General features: G+C 53.6%; 1 protein-coding gene across 2 annotated transcripts; it reads left to right on the forward strand.

Moving 5' to 3' along the window:
• Nucleotides 1–4076: 4076 nt before the first annotated feature.
• On the forward strand, nt 4077–24250 carry VSX2 (visual system homeobox 2; the record flags this gene model as incomplete). Of its 2 annotated transcripts, none has more annotated exons than XM_080708251.1 (5): nt 4077–4446; nt 5391–5475; nt 9910–10033; nt 23116–23296; nt 23868–24250. In XM_080708251.1, the coding sequence occupies 5 exons, from the start codon at nt 4077–4079 to the stop codon at nt 24248–24250; spliced, it is 1143 nt and encodes a 380-aa protein (XP_080564377.1). The 2 variants fall into 2 exon arrangements, with proteins under 2 accessions (XP_080564377.1, XP_080564378.1); XM_080708252.1 differs by having other exon boundaries at nt 23925–24250.
• Nucleotides 24251–24449: the final 199 nt, after the last annotated feature.

Genomic DNA, 24449 nt, shown 5'->3' on the forward strand with positions numbered 1-24449 from the left:
TCAATGTGGGTCTCAAGGAGTGAGTTACTTCTCAGGAGAGTGGACTGATGTTAAGAAGCAGGTCCCCTGGCCTCCTTTCTTGACATGTGATTCCTCTCGCATGCACTGCCACCAGGATTCCATCCTCCAGAATGCCCTGGCTTGAGGCTGAACAGATGGAGCCGCCCAGCCTTGGACTTCAGATTCCCAACCTGTGAGCTAAATAAACCTCTTTTCCTTATGCATTGCCCAGCCTCAGGAGCTTAACCACAGGGCCCCTGGCCCTGTCACCTGCCCAGCCCCCACAGGGCTGGCTTCCTCCTAGCCACTCAAGTCTCCGCCCAGTGTTCACTCCCCAGAAATGTCTTCCTGTCCCACGCCTGAAGGAGACCCTCCACAGCCATTCTCCAGCCCTTATGCTGCCCTGCCTTATCTTCAACACTTTCCCCTTCTTAGATTATCCTGTTTAGGCTGGGGGTGGGGCCTAGTGGTAGTGCGGGCCTGGCATGTACAAGACCCTGGGCACTGGAAACCTCAAGAAGGAAGGAAGGGAGGAAGGGAGGAAGGGAGGAAGGAAGGGAGGTTGGTTGGTTTTGCTTATTTCTTTTCCTGCCTTTTTGTTAGGCAAATCTCCCACAACTAGAATATAATTCCACAAGGAGAAAGGTATCATAGTTTGAATCTTAAATGTCCCCCAAAGGTTCGTGTGTGGAAGATTTAAGGGGCGGGGCCTCGTAGCAGCTGTTAAATCCCCATGGTGTGCCCTGAAGGCAATTCTGAGACCCTGGACTCTTCCTCTCTATTTCCCTTCCTAGCCACCATGAGGTGAGGAGCTTCTTCTGCGTGCACTACCGCCACAGTCCCCTGTTCCCAGCACTGCACATTTCATGACAACTCTGATGGGTAGGTACTACCGCTATCCCCACTTTATTGGTGGGAAAACTGGGGTGCAGAAGGGCTGGATACTTTTTCCAGTTACCAAGAAAGTGATAGAGTAGGAATCACGAACCCTAAAGTCCATGCCTTTGAGCCTGATGTGGCCTCGGGAGGTCAGGGGACACACACAACTCTGGTACAGGCTGATTTATAGGTAAAGAAATCCACGCAGGAAGAGAAGTTAAATGATCAGCTCCGAGCTGACCAGCAATTTGGATCCAGTGTGGCTAAGCTATATGCCTCCGAAAGAGCCCATTTGTGTTTCCCTCATCCTGGCCCAGCTTTGGGACCCGCTTTCCCTACAGGCTCCCCCATACTCCACAAGCATCTTGAGTCTGGGCAGATGTGGAGCAGTAACAATTATACCCCAAAGCCTAGAGGCAGCACCCCCAGGGATCTCTGGAGGAGTCTATTTCCCAGGCGTAGCTGGCTGTACATGGATGCTGGGCCCTCCAGCCACCTGCAGCCCTGGCAAGGGTGCCTCTCAGAGGGCCTGAGGTTGCCTCTGTCTCCACCTCCTATGGCAGAATGGTGACAGGCCCCTTGGGACTAGGAACTGGCAGCTTCAGAAATGGGGACTGGTCAAGAGATTTTTCATCCATGTCTCCTGGCGAGAGCCAGCTTCATCGCTCATACATCCACCTCCCATCACTCACGTCCTGCCCATTGCCTGGCATCTGGCTCATCGTGGCTGCCTTGTGATAAGTCAGGGACATGACAGACACCATTAACATAACATCCCCATCCATCCTCCCAGGGTAGGCTGGCATGGAGAGGAGGCCCAGAGAGGGATGGCGTTGCAGGAGAGCAACATCTGACACCAGGCACTTGAGATTGTCTGGCCTCTGCAACCTCTCAGGGGACCTAAATTTCTAGATCCATTTTATGGATCTAGAAATTCCTCTCTGGAAGGCAAGGACATCACTTTGCACAGCTCCGGGGGGCACCATTTACATTATTGTCTATGTGAGTGGTGTCACTTGGAACACAACTCCAAAGAATACAAGCTGAACGATCCCCATGTCTGCACCTTGCAGGTAAGAATTGCCAGGTCAACTTTCAGATGTGGAACGAGGGTGCTAACCACTGTGAATACCAGAGATTATACCAAGGGAAGGGGTTGGGGTAATGTAGGTGATGTAGGTGCACCACAGTTTCGCATTATAATGGGATAAGGTGGCAGCCCTTGGGTGAATGCACAAATCTCCTTGAGACCTCCTGCATAGTGAGATGCCTCTCACCAGCTCTCCTGTGGACCAGACCAAAGGGATGGAGACCCACCTCCCAGTAGCCTTGTTAGCAAAGCCCATTTCCACGTCCTAGAGGGTCTCCTCTGACCTCTCAGTCTAGCCCATGGCAGCCACAGAGGGTACCAGACCCTTTGAAAGTGGACTGGGGATGGTTAAAGAGTTTCCCTCTATTTATGGTTTTACAGCTGAGCAAGAAATCCTGAATGGAATATCTTCCCAGCCTGGGTTTTTAATCTCTGCCCAAAGCAAATGGCACTGGTTTGGGCTCCCCTCATTCGGTGTTTTTTGAGTCAAGCAACCTCATTGAAACATACTGTAAGCCAGGTATAGTGGCACACACTTGTGATCCCAGTTCTTGGGAGGCCGAGACAGGAGGATTGCAAGTCCAAGGCCAGCCTGAGTAACTTTGAGACCTTGTTTCAAAATAAAAATTTTTATTTTTATTTTAGCTCAGAGGTAGAACCCCCTGGGTTCACCCAGTACCCCCCAAAACCAAAGAAACCCAACTGTATGTTAGGCACAGCAGGGAGGGGAGTCCCAAGATAGACGGCCCGCAGCCCCAAAGAGGTCATGGAAGAACCAGCTGAGGTGAGGACTCGAGTGTGGGGACTCAGGGGCCCGTGGCTTGCGTGTACATCATGTGTGCATGCATGTGCGTGCGCGTGCACACACCCTCACCTTACCCCTGACACTGGCCTCTACTCTCCTCTGAGCCCTCCAGCAGGAGCTCTGTGGAAAACCAAGAGCTCTACTGCCATCTTTGGAGTCCAGGCCAAGGTCCCACCCTGTCCCAAGCAGTTTCCACAGCCTCTTGTGCTTTTCAGCTGGGACTGCTGGCTGCCCTCCCGGAGCAGGGGGGTCACGGGGTCTCCATCAGCTGGGGAAAGCAGCTCCCCTTTTAACTGCCTCCTGCTCCTCCCTCCTCCCTCTCCCTCCTCATCAGCAGTCCTGGCCTCTGCATTCTGTTTGCTCAATGAACTCTGAAGTCCAGCCGGCCCTTGCCTTGTCCATCAGATCCACTGCAGAAGCCCTGGCCCCGGCTCAGAGCTAGTAGGTGCTCAAGACAGATTGGGCGAATGTCTAGGTGCAGGATAAAGACGTCCTGTGGGAGTCGGACACATACCATGCTTACTCTAGGAACATGTTCTCAAGTCCAGGTTGCTTTCCAAAGAACTCCTGTAGCTCTTCTCCGCCCCCCCCCACCCCTATTCCTAATTCCTTTATTATGCCTCCATTCATTGGGCCCATATTTAGTGAACAGATCTTTGGAACTGTAACCTGGACATACCCTCACCTCTCTCTCTCCCTCTCCAGGCCTTGGCCCCTTCTTTTATCCCCATGGCCACCCCCGTACATTGTCCAGAGACCTCTCCCCTGCCCTTGTACTCAGGGGTCCACGTTGGGGCCGATTCAGGGCTGCTGACCGGCCTGAGTTTAAGGGAGGAAGGAGGTCTGTGGCCTCCACCCTCTGTCTTCGGCCCATCCTCACCCCAGGGACCTGTCCCCAGGTCTTGGCCTGGCTGTGCTCAAAGCCTCTATCCACTTTGCCCTCAAATAGTCCTGTATCGTGTGGCTTTGCCTCGGCCCCTGGTTTCCGTGTCCAAGGACGTCCGTGCCTGCGGAGTCCAACTGCACTCAGACCCGCAGCGCCCTGGCCCCTCCGCGCTGCCTGCGGCGGGAGCTGCCAGCTTTTTGGAATTCCTAATCGCTCCTGGCCCCGGTGATTGGCTGTTCAGCTCTGACCCCACTTGGGCTGCCGCCTGGTTGGATAAAAGGGGAATCTCCTTGGGGCTCCAGAGCATTAGACACCGGAGGGGGCACCTGGGACCAACTTCGCGGAGCGGGGAGTCCGGCGGGGGGGAGGGGGGGAGCCACAGACCTGCGGCCTCAGCCCCTCCAAAGACCTCGGAGATGACGGGGAAAGCGGGGGACGCGCTGAGCAAGCCCAAATCCGAGACAGTAGCCAAGAGTACCTCGGGGGGCGCCCCGGCCAGGTGCACAGGGTTCGGCATCCAGGAGATCCTGGGCTTGAACAAGGAGCCCCCCAGCTCCCACCCGCGGGCTGCCCTCGACGGCCTGACCCCTGGGCACTTGCTGGCCGCACGCTCGGTGCTCAGCCCCGCAGGAGTGGGCGGCATGGGGCTGCTAGGGCCCGGGGGGCTCCCCGGCTTCTACGCGCAGCCCACCTTTCTGGAAGTGTTGTCTGACCCTCAGAGCGTCCACTTGCAACCCCTGGGCAGAGCGTCGGGGCCGTTGGACACCAGCCAGACGGCCAGCTCCGGTAGGTGAGGGCGAGGCTGCGCGACCCCGACTGCGGGCAGAGCCGGGAGCCCAGCGCGTCGGCTCTGGTCTGCGGGACGAGGCCTCCTCCGGGCCGAAAAGTTCGTGCAGGCCGAGGGGCAGCCGCAGCGGGCCTGGGGCCAGCCGGCCGGGGCTCGGCACCCCGAGGATGCTCCTGCCCGCCGGTTTCGGCCTCAGCCTCTCCGACCGCTGCTCAGTACTCGGGACCCGCTTCTGGGGGGCCGCAGCGTCCCTGTGGGGCCCCTCGGCTCCGGCTTGGGGCGTCTCCGGGAGCCCAGAGCCCAGCTGCGGTGCTCCACCCGGGCCTCCAGGAGGACCGAGCCCTCGGCCCGAAGTTGTCCTTTTCCTTCTTTCTCCGTTTCAATCCCTGCTTTGCTCGGCTGGGGTTTATTTTTCACCCCCACGAACTCAGAAACCCCGGCCACCGCGCAGCCCAAGCGGCCGCCATCCCAGCCTACGCGGAGGCACCGCCGGGTCCTCGCCGGCTCCGGACCCCGGCCGCGCCCCGCCTCCCGGCGGCCCTCCTGGGGGGCGTCCCGCCCGCCCGGCGCCCGGCTCCGCGAGCCCGGGGCAATTCCCCCAGCTTCTTATTTCGTTTTGTTATTCTTATTATTTTTTTTAATTCGGAAGGGCGACGAAAAGTGGCGCGTCGCAGGCTCCCCGACCTCGAGGGGGGCGCCCGGTGTGAGCTCGGCGCCCCCACCTCCCCGGGCCCGGCTCCCGGGCGCGGGTCCCTGCGACCCCGGCCCGCCCGCCCAGGCGCTCCGGGGCCGCGGCCTCTGATTCAACGAAATCTGCTGCACACCTGCAGCTCGGGGCCGGCGGGGCGGGCGCGGGGATGGGGCCGGGGTCCCGCGCAGCGGGGTGTCGGGCGCCGCCGAGCGCGACCCCCATCCGGCCGCCTGCCCCCCGCCCGCTTTGCAGATTCTGAAGATGTTTCCTCCAGCGATCGAAAAATGTCCAAATCGGCTTTAAACCAGACCAAGAAACGCAAGAAGCGGCGACACAGGTGAGGCCCCGCGCCCGCGGCCGCCCCCCGCTCACGCTAGTGGCCGGGGGCCCCGAGGTCGGTCCGGGCGGCTCCGGCCCCGCTTGGTCCCGGGATCCGCCGCCCGAGCCGCACCGGCGGGCAGGCCCCGGCCCCCGCCCCGGCCCTGCCCCGCTCCCTCCCGCCCGGCCTCCCCGGCCCCAGCTCTCCGCCTCCACCGCTCCCCGAGCTCGAGATCTGCCCGAGGGGACATTTTCTCTCGGCGTCTGCTCCTTGGTGCTTGGACGCTACCCTTGCACCAGCCTCAGTTTCCTAGTCTGTAAAATGGTGGTGGTAGAGGGGGCACTGGCTGGGCCCGCCAGCTCCACTGCCGGCCAAAGGGAGAGCGGGCTGAAATGTTCTTAAATAGCGCACTTGCACCCAGTGGACAGTCGATAGGTGCTGAGAAATCTGTCCTGAAAAGCAGCCCACCTTTACCCGGCCCGGGCCCCCAGACCTTCTTTCCAGTCCGCACACCTCCTCATCAGCGCCGCCGCGACCGAGTCCTTGCCGCGAATGCATCCGGAGATTTTTTTTTTTAAGGAAATAAAGGGGTGAAAACGAAAATGCACCAGTATTTCGGAAAGTGCGGCCCCTACCCTCCTCCGAGCTCTCTCTCTTTTTCGATCTCTCTCTCTCTTTTTCGATATCTCTCTCTCTCTCTCTCTCTCTCTCTCTCTCTCTCTCTCTCCCCCCCCCCCCAAGTGGGGTGACACAGGGCCCAGCTGGCAGGGTCAAGGTGGCCTCTAGGGTCATTTCTGCATTGGGGTGCTCTCCGCCCCCCAATCCCTTTTTCTCTCCTCAGTTCGTCCTCTTCCCCAGCAAGCTCTCTCTCTCTCCCGCGCTCCCGCACTTGCTCTTCCTCAGCTCTGGGAGACTTCCTCTGGACACCCCTCTTCCCGACCTCTCCAGCCCCACACAGCCCAGGCTTGACTTCGGGGGTTTCTCTGGATCTCGGGCCGTTCCTTGCACACAGCTGTTTGCTTTCGTTCAGTTTGTTTTCTTTTACACAGAAACGTTTTATTAGTCCCATTTCTGGTACTTTTATTTTTATTTTTTGAAGATTTAAAGAAGTTTATTAAAAAAGGTAGAAATACAGAAAATAGTTACAGCCCCATGCCAAAATGGCATGGGGGGGTGTGGCCCGGGCCAACTCACCACTCCCCTTTTTGGTACTTTAAAAAATTCATTCATTCAACAAATATTAAAATGCCTCTCAGGTGCCGGTCTCATGCTGGTCCGGGGTGGGTGGGTAATCCTGTCAGCCTCAAACTATGGACAGGGACGAGGAGGAAGGGGCTGCTCCTGCACTCCAGGTAGACTAGGCGGGAGGGATTCCCCAGCATGGAAAACCCTGGAGAAAGCATCCCGAAGCCCGAGTACTGGGATGGTTTGGGGACATCTCTCTTTGTAGCACTTAGACCCCTAGCCCAAAGTCCAAGCTTAAGGTTCCTGACTCTGTCTTGTCTTCCATGGTCTCTGCCAGGGAAACTGGAGAGGGGAGGGCTTTTTTTTTTCTCCCCTCGGGGAAGCATAACAACAGCTCATCAACCTGGATAATTGACCACTTCGTTTTTTCTATTTCTGGTGAACGAAGTAAACCGATTGTTGGAGAGGAGAATAGCTACTGACTTCTGGTGCCATTTTTAAAATAAAATTTTATTATTATTATTATTATTATTGTTATTATTATTATTATTATTATTATTATTATTATTTTGTAGTGCTGGGAATTGAACCCAGGGCTTTGCACATGCTAAAGCAAGGGACTCTACCACTAAGCTATACCCCCTGGCCCCATGGAGCATTTTTTAATTAGTAGAAAATTACATTTTTTCTGAGCACCTCTCACTGAGGATTTTGGGTAAAAGACTGGAGTCTGGAGATGAGAGATGAACTGGTCCTCATCTCTAGGAGACAAAGCCAGTTTAGCAGGGTTTGGAGTGAGGGGGGGATGCAGCAGAGGTGGTGATGATGTCTGGAGTTTGCTCCTTAAATAAACCTCAGCTCTTCTTTAAACAGGACACAACAGGAGCCAGAAAGGTTTGGGGCTCTGCCCGAGACAGGAGCATAGTTTGGGTCGCAGGGTGGGCAAAGGGGAGCCTCTCTGGAAGCATGTTGCTGTCAACATGCAGACCAGCTTGGGGGTGCAAGAGGGGAAGTTGGGGGAATTTGAAGTTTCATTTTGCTATTCTTTTCTCTTGAACAGAGCAGAAGCAGCCACTTGAATGGCTCTAAATTCTCTGATTAGCTCCCCTCTTTTGACGTTGGCCAAACTACTTGTGCGCCTCAGTTTCCTTGGTTTTGAAAAGGACTTGCATATTTCGATTCTTTATTCTGACAGAACCGTTCAGGGGCCCTTTAGCAAGTGCCGGAGAGAAACAGAAAGCAGATCTTCACGATTCTGAAGAACTGACTTTCTATGTGCATAAGAATTCCACATCTCTCCCTCAAGAGAGTAGACAAAGCGATCGAGAATCAGAGGAGTCATTTTCTATAGAGAGCACAATCTTTCTTCCTCACACTCCCCTGCGTAGTCCCTGAGGTGTTGAAGTGGACACCAGCAGGAGAATGCACAGGCTTTTGCATGGTGCGGGAGAAGTCCAGCTGCAGGCGTTCCAAACCCCCGGGTCCCAAGGTCCAGACCCCAGGGGCTCAGAGGAAGGATGTGTCACTTTTACAAATTCAGTTTGTGGGGAAATTGGCCCCTATTGCCACTGGCTTCTTGATGAGAATGCAAGATAAAGGTCACTAAAACCTAGTGAAATTAAGGTCTCAAAAGAAAAGAGTCCGTGTCTATAAATGGCTGTTCATTAGTTTACTCCAGAAACGGGGTTTATGAATTCCCTCATATCAGGGTAATTTTGTGTATGTTGTAGAATTTGCAGTTTCTTAGGGCAATTTTCCCCTCACTGTGGATTGGACCCAGGGGGCATTCTTCCTCTGTGCTACACCCCCAACCCTGTTTTATTTTTTATTTTGAAACAGTCTAAGTTGTTTAAGGCTTCACTACGTTGCTGAGGCTGGCCAGAATGGCCAGAAACCTTCTTTGATCCTCCTGTCTCCCAAGAACTGGGATTAAAGCTTGCCAGATCTTTGGGGCAGTTTATAACACAAAATAGGTCAATGAGAATTGTTCAGTAGGGGCACAGTAGCCTGGATGGGACCCGCGCTGACTGGCTGATGGCTGAAAGGTGGCTCTCATCTTTTGAGCACTAGAGAGAGGGTAGGAGGAAAAGCCCTGAGGGCAACTCTGGGCAGCTTGTAGGTGTGGGTGGTGGCAGAGAGGGGCAGGTGAGGAGGGAGGAGTGTGAGGTAGGTTGCCAGGATGGGAGATTCAGTCCTTAGCTGTACAAACTCTGAGGTTGAAGCTGAATTTGACCTTCTGGTGGATTTTCAACCTTTGAATGAATTTAAAATCCTCTCTAGAGCCAGATGTGGTGACACACCTGTAATCCCAGTACTTGGGAGGCTGAGACAGAAGGATTACAGGTTCGAGGACAGCCTCAGCAAATAGTAAGGCTCTCATCAACCTAGTGATACCCTGTTTCAAAATAAAAATAAAAAATAGGGCTGGGGCACAGCTTGGAGGTAGAATGCCCCTGGGTTCAATCCCCAGTGCCAAATAAATAAATAAATAAATAAATAAATAAATAAATAAATAAATCCTCTCTGGCATCTGTGAGTGAGGTCAGGAAGCTGGTTGGGGAGGGCTGGAGCATCTTTTTATCTGGCGAGGCCTCTTCTCTGTGCTTGGGAAGAGAATGAGGAGCTCTCTGCAATTGTCAAAAAATTTCCTCCTTCTAGCTGGGCGTGGTGGTGCACACTTGTAATCCCAGTACTTAGGAGGCTGAGACAGGAGGATTGTGTAGGTTCAAAGCCAGCCTCAGCTACTTAGTGAGGCTTTCAACAACTTAGTGAGACCCTGTTTCCCAATAAAATATAAAATAGGTCTAGGAGTATAGCTCAGAAGTAGAAAGCCTCTGAGTTCCATCTCCAGTACCAAAAAAAAAATTCTCCTTCTAAAATTTCTACCTTTTCCCCCAGAAGCTTACCTAGTGCACACTGTTACTGAAATTATGCCCACCCTCCCCCTCCAGGAGGACAGCATGGTCCTTGGCCTTAAATGAAAAAAAGTCTAGAAGATTAAGCTATGAGAGAGAGGGGAGATAGGGAGAGAGAAAGAGAGGGAGAGAGAGAGAGAAAGGGAGAGTAAGAAGGAGGAGGAGGAGGAGGAAGAGGAGGAGGAGGTAGAGGAGGAGAAGGAGGAGGAGGAAGGGCAGGGTAGGGTAGGTTGAGTCAACTAGCCTGGCTTTGGCGTCTGTCTAGGAGGTGTGGGAGAGGCCCATTCTGTCCTCTTTGAGACAGGCCTTTTCCGTTTCTGGGGTCCTGAGTGTGCAATCTTGCTTCCCTCAGGACAATATTTACTTCCTACCAGCTAGAGGAGCTGGAGAAAGCATTCAACGAGGCGCACTACCCAGATGTCTATGCCCGGGAGATGCTGGCCATGAAAACAGAGCTGCCGGAAGACAGGATACAGGTAACAACCCTGGCCCCCAGGACACATCTGCCTCGCCAGGTTCACAGATACCCGTGACCCCACCTCCTACCCCTGCTACGGTATGTGCTTGTAGTGACCATGTCCTTAGGAAGAACCATGTATTTACGTTGACAGGTTCTTGGCAAGCCCCCGCCAGGTGGGGAGAGTACCATGGGGACAGGAGGCTTAGCAGAGGTGTCCTGGCCTGCAGCCCCTGGGGGTTGCAGATGGAGCTCTGGGTGGGTCCCAGTTTCTGTCTTGGACCTCTACTCCAAGGCTGGCCTCAGGTTGCTTTGAGTGCTGTAAAAGGGGTGACTTCTGGCTCTTCCTCCACACCCCTCTCTGTGGAGAGGGTGTCGCCCCCCCCCCAGCCTGAGTTCTTGCTTGGTCACTTCTGCTGATGTGTGCCTTCCGTGGGGCTCCCCAAGCCCTTCTCTTCTGGGCAGCTTTGTGGCTCCACCAGCCATGGGTCAGATGGCGTGCTCAGCACTGTGGCCAGCACAGGGCCTCCGTGCAGCACCTTTGGGTCCTCCCACATCCAGAAGCCCCCAAGCTGGGCAAGAGTGGGGTCGCTAAACCATTTCTCTGGGAGATGAAGTCTGATGGCTTCTAAGCAGGTCCTCCATGGCAGGGAGAAGAGAATGGGGTGGGAAGAGATCCCCAAAAGATCTGGAGTTGCCGTTGCTGGATTGAAAGCAGCTCCCTTGGGGTGGTCCTGTGGTGGCTCCCGTTGGGGCTGAGGAGGGAGCAGGTCCTGACTTCTAGAAACTGCTTCTGCTCAGCATCTCCCTCCACCCTAGTTGAGGTTTCTGTGTCTCCAGGTGTGCTGTGTGCTGGGGCGGGGGCAGGTAGCTAGAGAAGAGCCAAAGAAGGTGTGTGGCTTGCTCCAGGCCAACCCACTATCTCACAGGAGCACCGGAGAATGAAAAACGAGGCCATGAGCTGCTTTTCCAAAAGGGCCTTCCTCTCCCGGGAACTGACTTGGAATTTCACCCCATGGCTTTAGACACTGACACTAACAATCAGCTCAATTATTCATAAGCTGATTATGTTTGGTGCATTAGCCATGGTGGCCTGAAACCCCCACCCACCCAACTGGGTTCTAGTGGGGCGAGACGAGTGTTGATTCTGAATCATGGACATGTGTGTGCATGTGTGTGTGCACACCCTCACGCGTGGGGGCGGGTGTGCATTGGTAAAGCCAGGCCTGGTCCGCCCAGATGATGTGTGGAAGGAACCCCCACCTGGCCTTCATTAGCACCACGCTGGCCATTGCAAGTGGCTGCAGTGGGCTGGGGCTGCGCAGTGCTGTGGTCAGCAGGCCCATCTGCACTACTGACTGTGAGGAACGGCTGGTCTCCTGCAGTGGGTTGTCTAACATCTGTTTGACTGTGGAAGTGGTGGGCAGCGGCACTTGAAGTCTGTTGGGGAAGGCCATCCTGAGGCTGTATCTGTTGCTACAAATGCCCCTGCAGTCCCAGGCCAGGCTTCTGTACGTTGCTGAGGGTGTCTATCCGGAGGTGTCGGGAGCCACCAGAATCAGCACAGAGGAGCCGAGAGTGGCTCCGGCACTGGGGATTGGCTGCAGAACTGGTGGATATGGGACAAGTGAGGCAGGAGACTCTCAGATCCTCTGGGCACCGTGTGGCTAAATGCTGCCCTCAGAAGGTGTTTTGTGAATGGTCACGTGGTTCTGGCCCAAAGCATTCAACCAGGTGGCCTGGAAGCCATCTTGGTGTGTATCAGTAACAACCCCTGCTATGATTTCCACAGCAGTTTCCAGATGCCAGTTTTCTAAATATGTGACATGCACAAGAGAGGCAGGGTGGTGGAGTAGTTGGGGCACCAGTTCCGAAGCCGGGCGGCCTGGGTTCATGGCCGAGCTTCCTCTCCCAGAGCCCCTCGGCCCAGCCGCAGGTGCACAGTGGGATGAGGGTGGCACTGCCTCTTGTGCAAGGGCAACGGGCCTGTGTACCTGGCACTGGCCCCCTCACCCAGATTCAGCTCTGATCTCATTAAATCTGGTGACAGCCGGTGTGGTAGATACCATTAGCATTCATTCATTCAATCATTCATTCATTTTTGCTTCACACATGCTAGGCAAGCCCTTGACCACTGAACTACACCCCAGCCCATAATGTTCTCTTAAAACTGAGGAAACAGGGACACAATGACTTGCCCAAGGTCATATAGCTAAAAATGGGGGGCATGAGACTTGACCCTACATCTGGATCTACAATTTGCTCTTCCGCCACCTGTCTTTGGGGGTAGAAACCTGCACCTTCACTTGATGCTGGAGGCACAGAGGTGGTTTGAGGTCAGGAATGGGGTCTATATTACAACTTTTGGGGGGCAGTGAACATAGGGTCTTACACATCTAACTATCATAACTTTAAAAAATAGTATTTATTGAGTACCAAGTATTTCTAAAAAAGTCTCACTTAAAACAATTTATTTATTTATTTAGCTACGGGGAATTGAAAACTCAGGTGCTGGGATAACAGGGACGCACCAGCAAGCTGACCTACTTTAGCGTGCGTGCGCGCGCGCGCGCGCGCGCGCGTGTGTGTGTGTGTGTGTGTGTGTGTGTATGGTACTGGGGTTGGAACCCAGGGGCCTTCTACCTCAGCCCTATTTTGTTTTTTATTTGGAAACAGTCTTGCTAAGTTGCTAAGAGCCTCAATAAGTTGCTGAGGCTGATTTCAAACCTGCAGTCCTCTTGTCTCAGCCTCCCAAGTACCGGGATTACAAGCATGCAGTATCATGCCTGGATACATTATTTTTTAAATGGAAAATTCATGTACAAGCGGCCATGGTAGTACATGCTTGTAATCCCAGCATTCTATTCGGGAGGCTGAGACTGGAGGATCGCGGTTCGCGGACAGCCTCAGCTATTTAGTGAGGCCCTCTGCAACTCAGTGAGACCCTGTTTCAAAATAAATAAAAAAATAGGGCAGGGTGTGTAGCTTGGAGGTAAAATGCCCCTGGGTTCCATCCCCAGACCTGCAAAAAAAAAAAAAATTCATGTACATGAGTTTTTCAAAAGGGTGAACTTCCCAGCCATCAGCCCTCTGGTGGTAGCCGGAATCTTTTGTTTTCCTTTAGAGGTAGTTATGTAGACTTAGCAAAGAGTTCTCAGAATACCTCCTGAGCTAGGGACTCTGCTTTATAGAAGAGGAGCTTGAGGCACAGGGACTAGCATTCAGACTCGAGCCCTTTTAGACTGGGGCACACTTGCTCCTTCTATTGTCCCCTCCGCGTGCTGAATAGGTGAGTGAGGCCAGTGCATCTGAGGATGGACAGGTACTACTCTAGCGCCAGTTTCCTCTGTCCAGCCCTGGGTCAGAAGTGTGTGTGTGTGTGTGTGTGTGTGTGTGTGTGTGTGTGTGTTTGCATGTATGTGTGCATATGTATGTGTGTGTGTGTGTGTTGGGAGTAGAGGAAGAGGAAGGAGGGGTCATTAGAGGCTCCAAGTCTGGGGTTAGAAATTCTCCAAGCCAGCCGGGCATGGTGGCACACGCTTGTAATCCCCGCACTTGGGAGACGGAGACAGGAGGATCGCGCAGGTTTGAAGCTAGCCGCACTGGCTTAAGAGATCCTGTTTCTAAATAAAATATAAAATAGGTCTGGGAGTGTAGCCCGGAGGTAGACAGGCTTCCAGGAACCCCAGTACCACCTAAAAAAAAAAAAAAAAAAAAAAAAAAAAGAAAAGAAAGAAAGAAAGAAAGAAAGAGAGAGAGAAGAGAAATTCTCCAAGCCCAATGGGAAGATGATTGGATGGAATGTCATATGTTACCTCAGTCTCTGACATCTACAGAGCCTGAGTCACTTCTAGCTTCTGGGCCTTGGCTTCCTCATCTGTGAAAGAAAGAAAGATGGTGGAGTCCCTCCCAAGGAAGGGTTCCCTCACCAGGCTTGCAGTTGCCATGGGTGAAATGGGCAGGCCAAAAGAGTCCCAGGTGGGCCAACCCTGCACTTATCTGAGGTCCACTGTCTACTATCTACTGGGGACCCACAGTGGTCAGACAAGCATTCTGCCTATCTTTGTTTCCCTGCTGGCAAGCCAAACTCTAAGCCTCAAATTATTCATTTGTAAACTTATAAGAATACTTTTCGGAACTAACTTCACAGAAGTATTGTGCCTTCTGGAATTTCCTAGGTGTGGATGTCTACACTTACCACTGTGCCCGGTACTAAGTGTCTTCCATGCCTGTGTCGTTTCATCCTCACACCACCAGATGAGTCGGGTGTTATTCTCATGCCCATTTTCTGGATAAGGAAACTGAGGGACTAAGATGAAATTACAGTAAACCAGAGTTCAAAGCCAGACTCAGCTACTATCACTTGAGATCCAGTGAAGCCCCCCACAACTTTGACCCTGTTTCAAAATAAAAAATAAAGTAGGGCTGGAGGTATAGCTCAGAGGTAGAATGCCTCTGGATTCAATCTCCAGTACCACAAAAATAAATTATGTAATTAATATAAATAAATAAATAAAGCATTCCCTAAGTTGTATGTGACAGATCACACCTAAAATCTTAGTTCTTGGGAGGCTGAGGCAAGAGGATTGTAGGTTTGAGACCAGCCTCAGTAACTTAGCGAGACACTGTTTCAAAAATAAAAATAAATTTGCCGGGTGTGGTGGCGCACGCTTGTAATCCCTGCGCTTGGGAGGCAGAGACAGGAGGATCGCACAGGTTCGAAGCCAGCCTCAGCTACTTAGTGAGGCTTTCAGCAACTTAGTGAGACCCTGTTTCCAAATAAAGTATAAAAAAGGTCTGGGAGTATAGCCCGGAGGTAGAAAGCCTCTGGGTTCCACCCTCAGTACCACCAAAAATAAATAAATAAAAAAATAAAAATAAAAATAAATTTAAAAGGCTGGGTATGGAGCTTGGGAGTAGACAACTGCCCCTGGGTTCAATCCCCAGTACCAAATAAAATAAGATAAAAATGTTTCTTATGCAAGGATATGGATCAAAGTGTTAGGAAGTTGTATTCAGAAGTTAAATGATGGTTGTCTGATTGAGACGGGGTTTGCAGTATCTCAGCCCCAGGAGGCCATTCGGGTCTCCAGGACAGCTTTAGATACCCACGAGGGCCCACTCGCAGCAGGCCTGGTTTGGGTCTGCAGTGAGACCTTGGCACCTCCAGTGCGTGCAGTCCGTGTGAAGGCGCGGGGTCGGAGGGTGGGGATAGGGACGTAGGGTGGTGAGCGGAAGGAAGTGGAGTTTGGGGCGATGGTGGGCGTGGGAGGGAGGGCGCTGACCTGAGTCAGGGTGTGGGGAAGAAGGCTGGCTGGAGCCGCCCCCTGCTGGACATCAGGGGCTGCAGCTGGGAAGAGGGAGGAAGCGCTGTATGGCTCCGAGGTGTTGATTCCTTCGCTTCCAGCCAGAGGAGAGGAAGGGGGCCGCGTGCACGGGACACGTGCTACTACTGCCTGGCTGATGGCAAGACTGCCAGGCAGAGCTTGGGGTAGCGAGGTGCCCGGATGTGCGAACTGCACCTGTCACCCCCCCCCCCCCAGGGAATCCTGGAAGGATCCAGAGGGCCCTGGGAGAGGGATGGGCGCCTGCAGGTGGGGCCCTGTGCCTGCGCAGGGACCCGAGGAGCCGCGGGGAGCGGGGAAGTGGCCTGTCAGCGGTGCCTGCTGCCGAAGAGCAGCCCAGTGGCAAGAAGTCCTTCTTGGGACCAGTCCACCTGGGGGGCAAGGCCCCGCTGCTGCCCGCAGAGGCGCAGCTTTGGCCCCTGGTGGCATCCTACCTGGGCTTCCTGAGGGCCGCTGGGACCTGCAAGCCCAGGCTCCTTCCCAGCTTGCCTTTGCCGCACTCCAAACCTGGTGTCCTTGTGGCCTGTAGGCCTTTCCTTGGGTATTCAGTGTCCTGGCCTGCAAGACAGGGTTCCCGTCCCGGCTGGGACCAGATTCCGGCAAAGAGAAGCGCCATCTATTCTAGAAAGCAGGCCATCAGGAGAGCGAGTGAGCCGGGGCTCAAGACTTAGGAGCCTAAGAGTTGCGGCCTTGCTGCAAGTTGTGGCCCACTACCAGGAGCCCAGGTAGAAAGGGGCCCTAGGCGGCCCCCAGGGACGCTCAGGGGGGCGGCGGGGGGAGGGCTGGAGTTAGGGGCAAGCTCTGGGACACGAAGCCTCCTCACGTGGCGCATTTGCCACTGAATTCACCGGGTGTCAGGCCAGCGTGTCTTAGCTCCTCCTCCGTGCCAGGCATTTCTCACACACTATTTTACTCACTTTTCCCAACAGACCTACCAGGGACTGAGATCAGGAGGCAGATGAGGAGCAGGAAGCCGTGGGGGTTAACAAATGTGTGCGTGGTCGCAAGGGCAACCGCCCCACGCTTCTAAAACCAGGACGGGGGCAGGGACGGGCTCTGCCAGCTCCCCTCACGCTGAGCCTCGAGGGTCTGGACGGTGGTAGGAATGTGCGGAGGGTTTCAGGGCATCTCTTTGGCTTCCAGATGCCTCGCAGGGAAACTAAAGTCTGTATTAAAATATTAATGCCCAAGGATTAGGGATGTAGCTCAGTGGTAGAGCGCTTGCCTAGCAGGTGTGGGGCTCTGGGTTCAATCCCCAGTGTTTTTTTTTTTTTTTAATTAAAGCCAGAAAGTTAGGTCTGTCCTTTCCTCCTCCTGGAGCTGTTATTGCCTGGCAAGTATGAGGCCCTGGATTTTATCTCCAGCACTGCAAAAAACAAAAACAAGGTATCATATACATTCTCCTATATGCTTTATTTTTATTTTTTTATTCTTTTTTGCAGGTCTGGGGATGGAACCCAGGGGCATTTGACCTCCGAGCTACACCCCCTACCCTATTTTTTATTGTTTATTTTGAAACTGGGTCTCACTGAGTTGCAGAGGGCCTCACTAAGTAGCTGAGGCTGTCCACGAACCGCGATCCTCCAGGTCTCAGCCTCCCGAATAGAATGCTGGGATTACAAGCGTGCGCCACCACGCCTGGCTCCTCCTATATGCTTTAAATCACCTCTAAATCACTTATAATATCTAATATAGTGTAAATAGTGGTTATTCTACATTGTTTAGGGAATAATGATAAGAAAAATAGTCTACGTGTTCAGTAAGATGCAGTTTAAAAATATATTTTCAATCTGCAGTTTGTTGAACCTGAGGATGTAGAATCTGAGAGTATGGAGGCGAAATGACAGCCTCCTTCTTCTCCTCCTCCTCCTCCTCCTCCTCTTCCTCCTCTTCCTCCTTATTATTATTATTATTATTATTATTATTATTAGGTACTGGGGATTGAACCCAGGGCCACTCTTCCTCTGAGCTGTACCCCCAACCATTAAAATGTACTTTTTTAAAAATTTGAATCAAGATCTTGCTAAGTTGCTGAGGCTTCCTGTGATCCTCCTGTCTCTGTCTCCCAAGTCCTGGCATTACAAGTGTGCACCACAATGCCTGGTTGGAATTATGTTTTGTTTGAAGAGCCTGAGACAAAGAAGTCAAGTAACATGGGCAAGTTCACACAGCAATTTTATTATTTATTTATTTTTTATTCATTCATTCATTAATTCATTCATTTTTACTGGAGGTTGAGTCCAGAGGCATTCTACCTCTGAGCTTTATCCCTATTTTCTGGGGGTGGGTGGTTACTGGGGATTAAACCTAAGGGCATTCTACCTCCAAGATACATCCCCAGGCCTAGTTTATTTTTATTTTGAAACAGGATCTCACTAGGTTAATGAGAGTCTCACTATTTGCTAAGGCTGTCCTTGAACCTACAATCCTCCTGTCCCAGCCTCCCAAGTACTAGGGTTCCGAGCCTGCACCACCACACCTGGCTTTCCCTACCCCTATTCTATGTTTTAACTTTTGAAACAGGGTCTTGCTAGGTTGCTGAGGTTGACCTTGAATCTGTGTTTCTCCTCCCTTAGCCTCCCATGCAGTAAGATTACAGTGTGCACTACCATACTTGCCTCACACAGAAAGTTTTAAGAGTGGAGGATTCTGAAGCGGGGCTTGGTGGCACACACCTGTAATCCTGGTACTTGGGAGGCTGAGATAGGAGGATCACAGGTTCGAGGAGAGACTCAGAAGTAGAGAGATTTTTCATCAACCTAGTGAGACCCTGTTTCAAAATAAAAATTAAAAAATGGGACTGAGGTTGTAGCTCGGAGGTAGAATGCCCATGAGTTCAATCCCCAGTACCACATTTAAAAAAAAAAGAGGAATTCTGATTCCGACTAGCTGCCGTCAATGCTTCTTGTAGACTTTTAAGTTCTGCACATGTGGTTTCTTCCAGAAAGGGTAGAGAAAGGTGAGTGTGGAGCGTGGTTCGGGTTAATTATAATCCCGTGTCCACTTCCCTTTAAGGCACCATTGCCACAGCCTCCCTGCCAGCTGTCCTAAAATGAAATGGCTTTGGCTGTGCAGGTTTCCTCCATAAATTGGAGCAGCATCTGGTCTTTGAGGAGAGCCAGGCGTTCCGGGAGCCTATAAGTGAGGGTCGAGATGACTCCTGGTTGAGTGACCAGCTGGCATCAGCTCCCCTGGGAGAGAGTCTGTGGGCCGAATCGGATCCTCACACTAGTCATTCATCTGTCCAAATTAGGAGGTCCAGAAAAATGGTTCTGTTTAAAAGTCCCAGAGCAGAATTGTGGGCCTAAACTCCTACCGTGTGTGTGTGTGTGTGTGTGTGTGTGTGTGTGTGTGTGTGTGTCTGGGGATTGAGCCCAGGGTTATTCTACCTATGAGCTATTCTCCTCCCTTACCTCCAGCCTCCAGGCTACACTCCAGCCCTCTTTAACTTTTTATATGGAAACAGGGTCTCAATAAGCTGCTGAGAACCTCGCTAAGTTGCTGAGGCTGGCCTCAAACGTGCAATCCTCCTGTCTGAGAATCACAAGTGCTGGCATTACAAGCGTGTGCCACCATGCCCAGCTCGTACCCCTCCTGTAGTTTTCTAAGAATGGCGTTTCCATCTGAGAGCTCTGCCTGTCTCCAGGACGGATGCTTCTGAAGCCCCTTGGGCAAGGCCAGCAGTGCACCTTGCCAGGCACCCGCAGCGGGTGAGCAGGGGCATTGCTCCATGTGCACATGTCACAGTGCTTTCTCCAGAACCCCTAAATCTGAAGAGTGCGCAACAGGGAACGTTCCTTCATAAGGCTGGCATCAAAACTCACTGGGTGGCGAAAATCAGACCAGATCTTATGCAATTTATATCTCTTAGTGTGAGCACGTGTCAGGAACCAACACTAGTGGGTGTGATTATGAGGTGCTGCTGGTGCAGGACATCACGTAGCATGTGACAGATGGTATGCATCACATATTCTAAGAGCCCAAACATCAGCAGGGTGTCGTGGCCCATGCCTGTAATCCTTGTACTTGGGAAGATGAGACAGGAGGATCACACGTTCGAGGCAGACTCAGCAACTTAGCGAGACCCTGTTTCAAACTAAAAAATAAAATAGAACTGGTAGACGTAGGATGTTCCTGTATTCAACCCCAGTACCACTAAATAAAATAAAATGAATCCCTGAACATCTCCTGACCTCATGGGTTCCAGTTTAAGGGTTGCGGCCGTGTTGCTTTATAATACACTCTGCTGAAGCAGGGCGGGTCATCCCCTGACCAGGAAGCAGATGGTTTGATTATATTTATACAGAAGGCATCTCCGCTCCTCTGGAGTGGGTGCCTGGAATCCCATCACCTGGGCTTCCATCCTTTCTTGTCTTCTCTGAGAGGTGGATGAAAACAGAAGTCACGTACACTTTTTTATTTATTTATTTATTTATTTATTTATTTATTTATTTTTTGGGTATGGGGATGAAACCCAGGGGAATTTGACCTCTGAGCTACACCCCCTGCCCTATTTTTTATTATTTATTTATTTATTTATTTATTTATTTTTGGTGGTACTGGGGTTCCTGGAAGCCCTTCTACCTCCGGGCTACACTCCCAGACCTATTTTATACTTTTTATTTGGAAACAGGGTCTCTTAAGCCAGCACGGCTGGCTTCGAACCTGCGCGATCCTCCTGTCTCCGCCTCCCAAGCACGGGGATTACAAGCATGCGCCACCACGCCCGGCTCCTATTTTTTATTCTTTATTTTGAAACAGGGTCTCACTAAGTAGCTGAGTGTGTCCGCGAACCGCGATCCTCCGTTCTCAGCCTCCCAGATGCGTGCACCACCACGCCCGGCTCAGAGGTCACTTACACTTATAAATAGATCCATGCTCTTAGATCTTGCCTCTCTGGGAGAAGCAGCTTGAAGCAAGTGGGTCCTTGTAGGGAGAGCCAAGTGCTGATGAGGTAGAAACGAGGTGGACAGAGGTCCTGGCCAGGGCAGACCATCTGCAGAATTGGCAGCAGCCTTGGGAGCATCTAAATGCAGTATGGAGCCAGGCTGGCTTCACGGCCCTTCACCCTTTAGTGCACAGAGGACAGCCATCGAGTGGCCTTCAGGCTACATGAAACCGTTCTTGGCAGGGTCACCCGGCGACGTCAGGGACCAGGCCAGGAGGCCTTGCAACTGCTTCCCAGCCCCTCTTCTGAGCAGCAGGAGTCAAACGGTGGTGGCAAAGCAGCAGACCTGCGGGAAGGTGCCACCACCCAGGGTAGAACGGCTGTGGCTTGCTTTCTTTTCCTTTTTGTAGTACTGGGGATAGAACCCAGGGGCTTTCTACTTCTGGACTACACTTCCAGACCTATTTTTTAAAAAATATATTTTATTAGAAACAGGGCCTCACAAGTTGCTGAGAGCCTCACTAAGTAACTGAGGCTGGCTTTGAACCTGTGTGATCTTCCTGTCTCAACCTCCCAAGCGCTGGGATTACAAGTGCATGCCGCCAATCCCAGCAGGTTGATGGCTTTCTAACGGAAGCTGGCCAGTACAATGCTGGGGAGGCCCACGGCGTCTGAGGGCGTGTCGCTCCCATTTCTAAAGGTTCCCATTACTTACAAAGGAAGCATTATCAAAGCGGGGTTATGCCGGGCGTGGTGGCGCAGGTTTGTAATCCCAGCATTCGGGAGGCTGAGACCGGAGGATCGCGGTTCGCGGACAGCCTCAGCTGCTACTTAGTGAGGCTCTCTGCAACTCAGTGAGACCCGGTTTCAAAATAAAGAATAAGAAATAGGGCAGGGGGTATAGCTCAGAGGTCGAATGCCCCTGGGTTTCATCCCCAGACCCGCAAACAACAACAACAACAACACGGGGTTACAGACATTTATGTTGACTTTAAAATGTGCGTGGAGCCGGGTGTGGTGGTGCACGCTTGTAATCTCAGCATTTGGGAGGCGGAGACAGGAGACAGGAGACAGGAGGATCAAGCGAGGATCAAGCGTGGACAGAGCGGTCTTTCTACACCGGGCAGAGGACGCCCGGAGCGCCCCCTACCGGGTGTGGCTGTAGACTTGAGGCTGCGGCTGGGCGCCCGGCGCTCACTGCGCCACCTGGCGGCGGCGGCGGGAGTCGCAGGAGCGCGAGGCCCCGGAGTCCCGCGGGGGGGGGGGGGGCCCAGCCGGGTTCCCAGCGGCCCGGGCAGCAAAGGGTTAAGTTGTCAGCGGCAGGATGTTAAACAGGTGTCAAAGGCGCCCCATATATCTGCAGATTGAAATCAAATTCTTTGCCGTATAAAAAGATAAATTACCCAGGCGCTGCCGCGCGTCCCACTCATCACGCCAGCGCCAGACGGCAAGCAATTTTTTTTTTTAATGTGCTAACGACCTAATCAAGCAATCAAGTCGGAGAAGATTGCAGAGTGACCGGGGCAGCCATCTGCCGGCGAGCCCCGCATTCATTTCCGCGCCCCCGCGCGGGGCGGGGGCCGGGGAGGGAGCTGCCGGGGGAAGAGGGGGAAAAATCCTAAACAAATTAACACCCAATTTTCCCCCTCTAATTAGTTAAATGAGAAGTGTTTGGGGTCCCCGGGGAGGGGGAGCGGCTCGCGGCGAGGCGAGCGCGGCCTCCCCAGCATTAATTAGTGCGGGTCAATGCCGCGGCTCCCGGGAGAGCAGCCGCTTTAATTTCCCGTGATATTTCAGTGCCTGAGGCCCATCGATTCAAACTGAAATTAACTTATTTTTCAATCAGCCCAGGGCTGCCCCTGGGGGTGACTCTTCTTTTGCCGCCTCCTGAATAGAGCCGGAGCAATTTTTCATCAAAAGCTTATACCTCGGCGCCCAGGGCGGGGGAGGGGCCCGGAGGGAAGGGAGGGGGCGGCCCAGCGACCGAAAGGAAATCGCCCAGGAAACCGATGGATTTTCCGCAGCCCGCCTCTCCCCCACCCCCTGGGGTGCTTCGGCGCCTCGCCGCCCCCAGGGGTCGGGGACCCAAGGATGGGAAGAGACCGCAGGGCCCTCCTTGAGGGACCAGGCCTCGCAGCTCTGGAAAGCCGCTTTAGGAGACCAGGGGTCTTTTAGGAAAAAGGGCAGGGGTCCTGGGATCCCCACCCCCAGGATAGCCCAGACTCTTTCAGACCCTGCACCAATCGGCTTAGGGGCCAGAGAAACATTCCCAGGATGAGGTCTCCCACACTTGCCTAGGTCCCTGGCACCCTGAGGAATGGCTTCATTCCTGCTTCCCCAATTCTATTCAGGCTAGACCAGAACCAGGCAGTGAGTACCTGCAGGGCCCTGCTAGGACAGGGCAGGGGCCTTGGGGGACTCTCCTCCCTGCTTCGGGGCTTTCTGACACCTGGATAAATGGGCCACCCAGATGGTGCATGGCTCCCTGGGCCCACCCCCCACAGCCTTTGCACAGGGCTCTGGCCTCTGGGCCTCTGGTGGACAGAGGGAGCCCTAAATAAGACATACTGCCAGTCTAGGGGCTAAAGGAATTTGTCCTTCTGCAAATCAGAGGGAGGTTGTGATGATAAGCTGGAGGTGTGAACACCTGCAAAGGAGCTGGGGCCTGCTGGAGGTGTTCTTAGCTTGCCTCCCTACGACTGCTTGGATGGAAAACACACTTGCTGTCCTTCTGAGCCTGAGCAAACTTGGGGACGCCAATGAGGAAGGAGACTGGGCTAAGGACACCCTCTGGGGGAAGCGTTGGCCCAGATAGGCAGCGGTAAGGGCCTTCTGGGAGCACCCCTGACCCACGCCCTGCACTCGCAGGTCTGGTTCCAGAACCGCAGAGCCAAGTGGAGGAAGAGGGAGAAGTGCTGGGGGCGGAGCAGCGTCATGGCGGAGTACGGGCTCTACGGGGCCATGGTGCGGCACTCCATCCCCCTGCCCGAGTCCATCCTCAAGTCCGCCAAGGATGGCATCATGGACTCCTGTGCCCCGTGGCTACTGGGTAAGAGCCCGCAGTGACCTTGGGGACGCAGGCAGGGAAGGCCTGGGCTGGGTGTCTGTCCTCGGTACCTACCTACCCACTGCAGGATAGGGGCAACAGGTCCCTGATTGCATCCTTTGTCCTGTAGGGGGCATGGCTGTTGCCCTGGGGTCTGTGCCCCACTTTCCCTTGGTCAGAGGTGGGCTTATGGTAAATGAGGCAGCCCTCTTGGGGCCTTTGGTCGCCACTCTGGCTTTGCCCGAAGAACTTCTTTCCCCCAAATCTCTCCACCTGCCATCTGAGCCTACATCCGATAACAGCAACAGCTTATTTGAGCATTAAGATCTGGAATTCCAGGAGGAAGGAACAGGGGAGTGTGTCCTGTACCCCAGAGGCTTTGGGAGCCCCGGGCCCCGGGGTTTGCTGTGAAGTCCTGTGTGGGCCTGGGGACCCGCTGCTGGCCTGCAGGCCTGTGCCCCTCTCCCTGGCCCTGACCTCGGCCCCGCCCTGGGACTCGCGGGACTGGGGTGTGTGAAGTAAGGCTTTCTGCTTGTCCTTAATTCTGGCCTCTCTCTATCTTTGCCGTTTTCAGTTCAAGATGGCTTTCCCAGGCGCTTTTCTAAACCCGAATACCAACAATTCTTTCTAGGGATGCACAAAAAGTCGCTGGAGGCCGCAGCCGAGTCGGGGAGGAAGCCCGAGGTGGAGCGCCAGGCCCTGCCCCAGCTCGACAAGATGGAGCCGGAGGAGCGGGGGCCCGAAGCCCAGGCCGCCATCTCCCAGGAGGAACTAAGGGAGAACAGCATCGCGGCGCTCCGGGCCAAAGCTCAGGAGCACAGCACCAAGGTGCTGGGGACTGTGTCTGCGCCCGACACCCTGGGCCGGAGCGCCGAGAAGTCAGAGGAGGAGGAGGCCATGGACGAAGACAGGCCGGCCGAGAAGCTGAGTCCACCGCAACTCGAGGACATGGCTTAGGTCAAGGGGCACAGAGGCACTGCAGCCCCAAGACTGCACCCTCGGGGCCTGTGGTGCCGGGAGGTCCCCCGCCACCTCCCTGTCCCACAGCCCCTCGTTACCCAGCTGAGTCCAGGCCCAGGCCAGTTCTGGGTGTGGCTGTGGACTGTGCTGAGACATCCCGGACCTAGTCTGGACCCTCCAGATCCTCCTCCTCATC

This window comes from Muscardinus avellanarius (assembly GCF_963383645.1).
Source record: "Muscardinus avellanarius genome assembly, chromosome: 12".
NCBI classification, from domain to species: Eukaryota; Metazoa; Chordata; class Mammalia; order Rodentia; family Gliridae; genus Muscardinus; species Muscardinus avellanarius.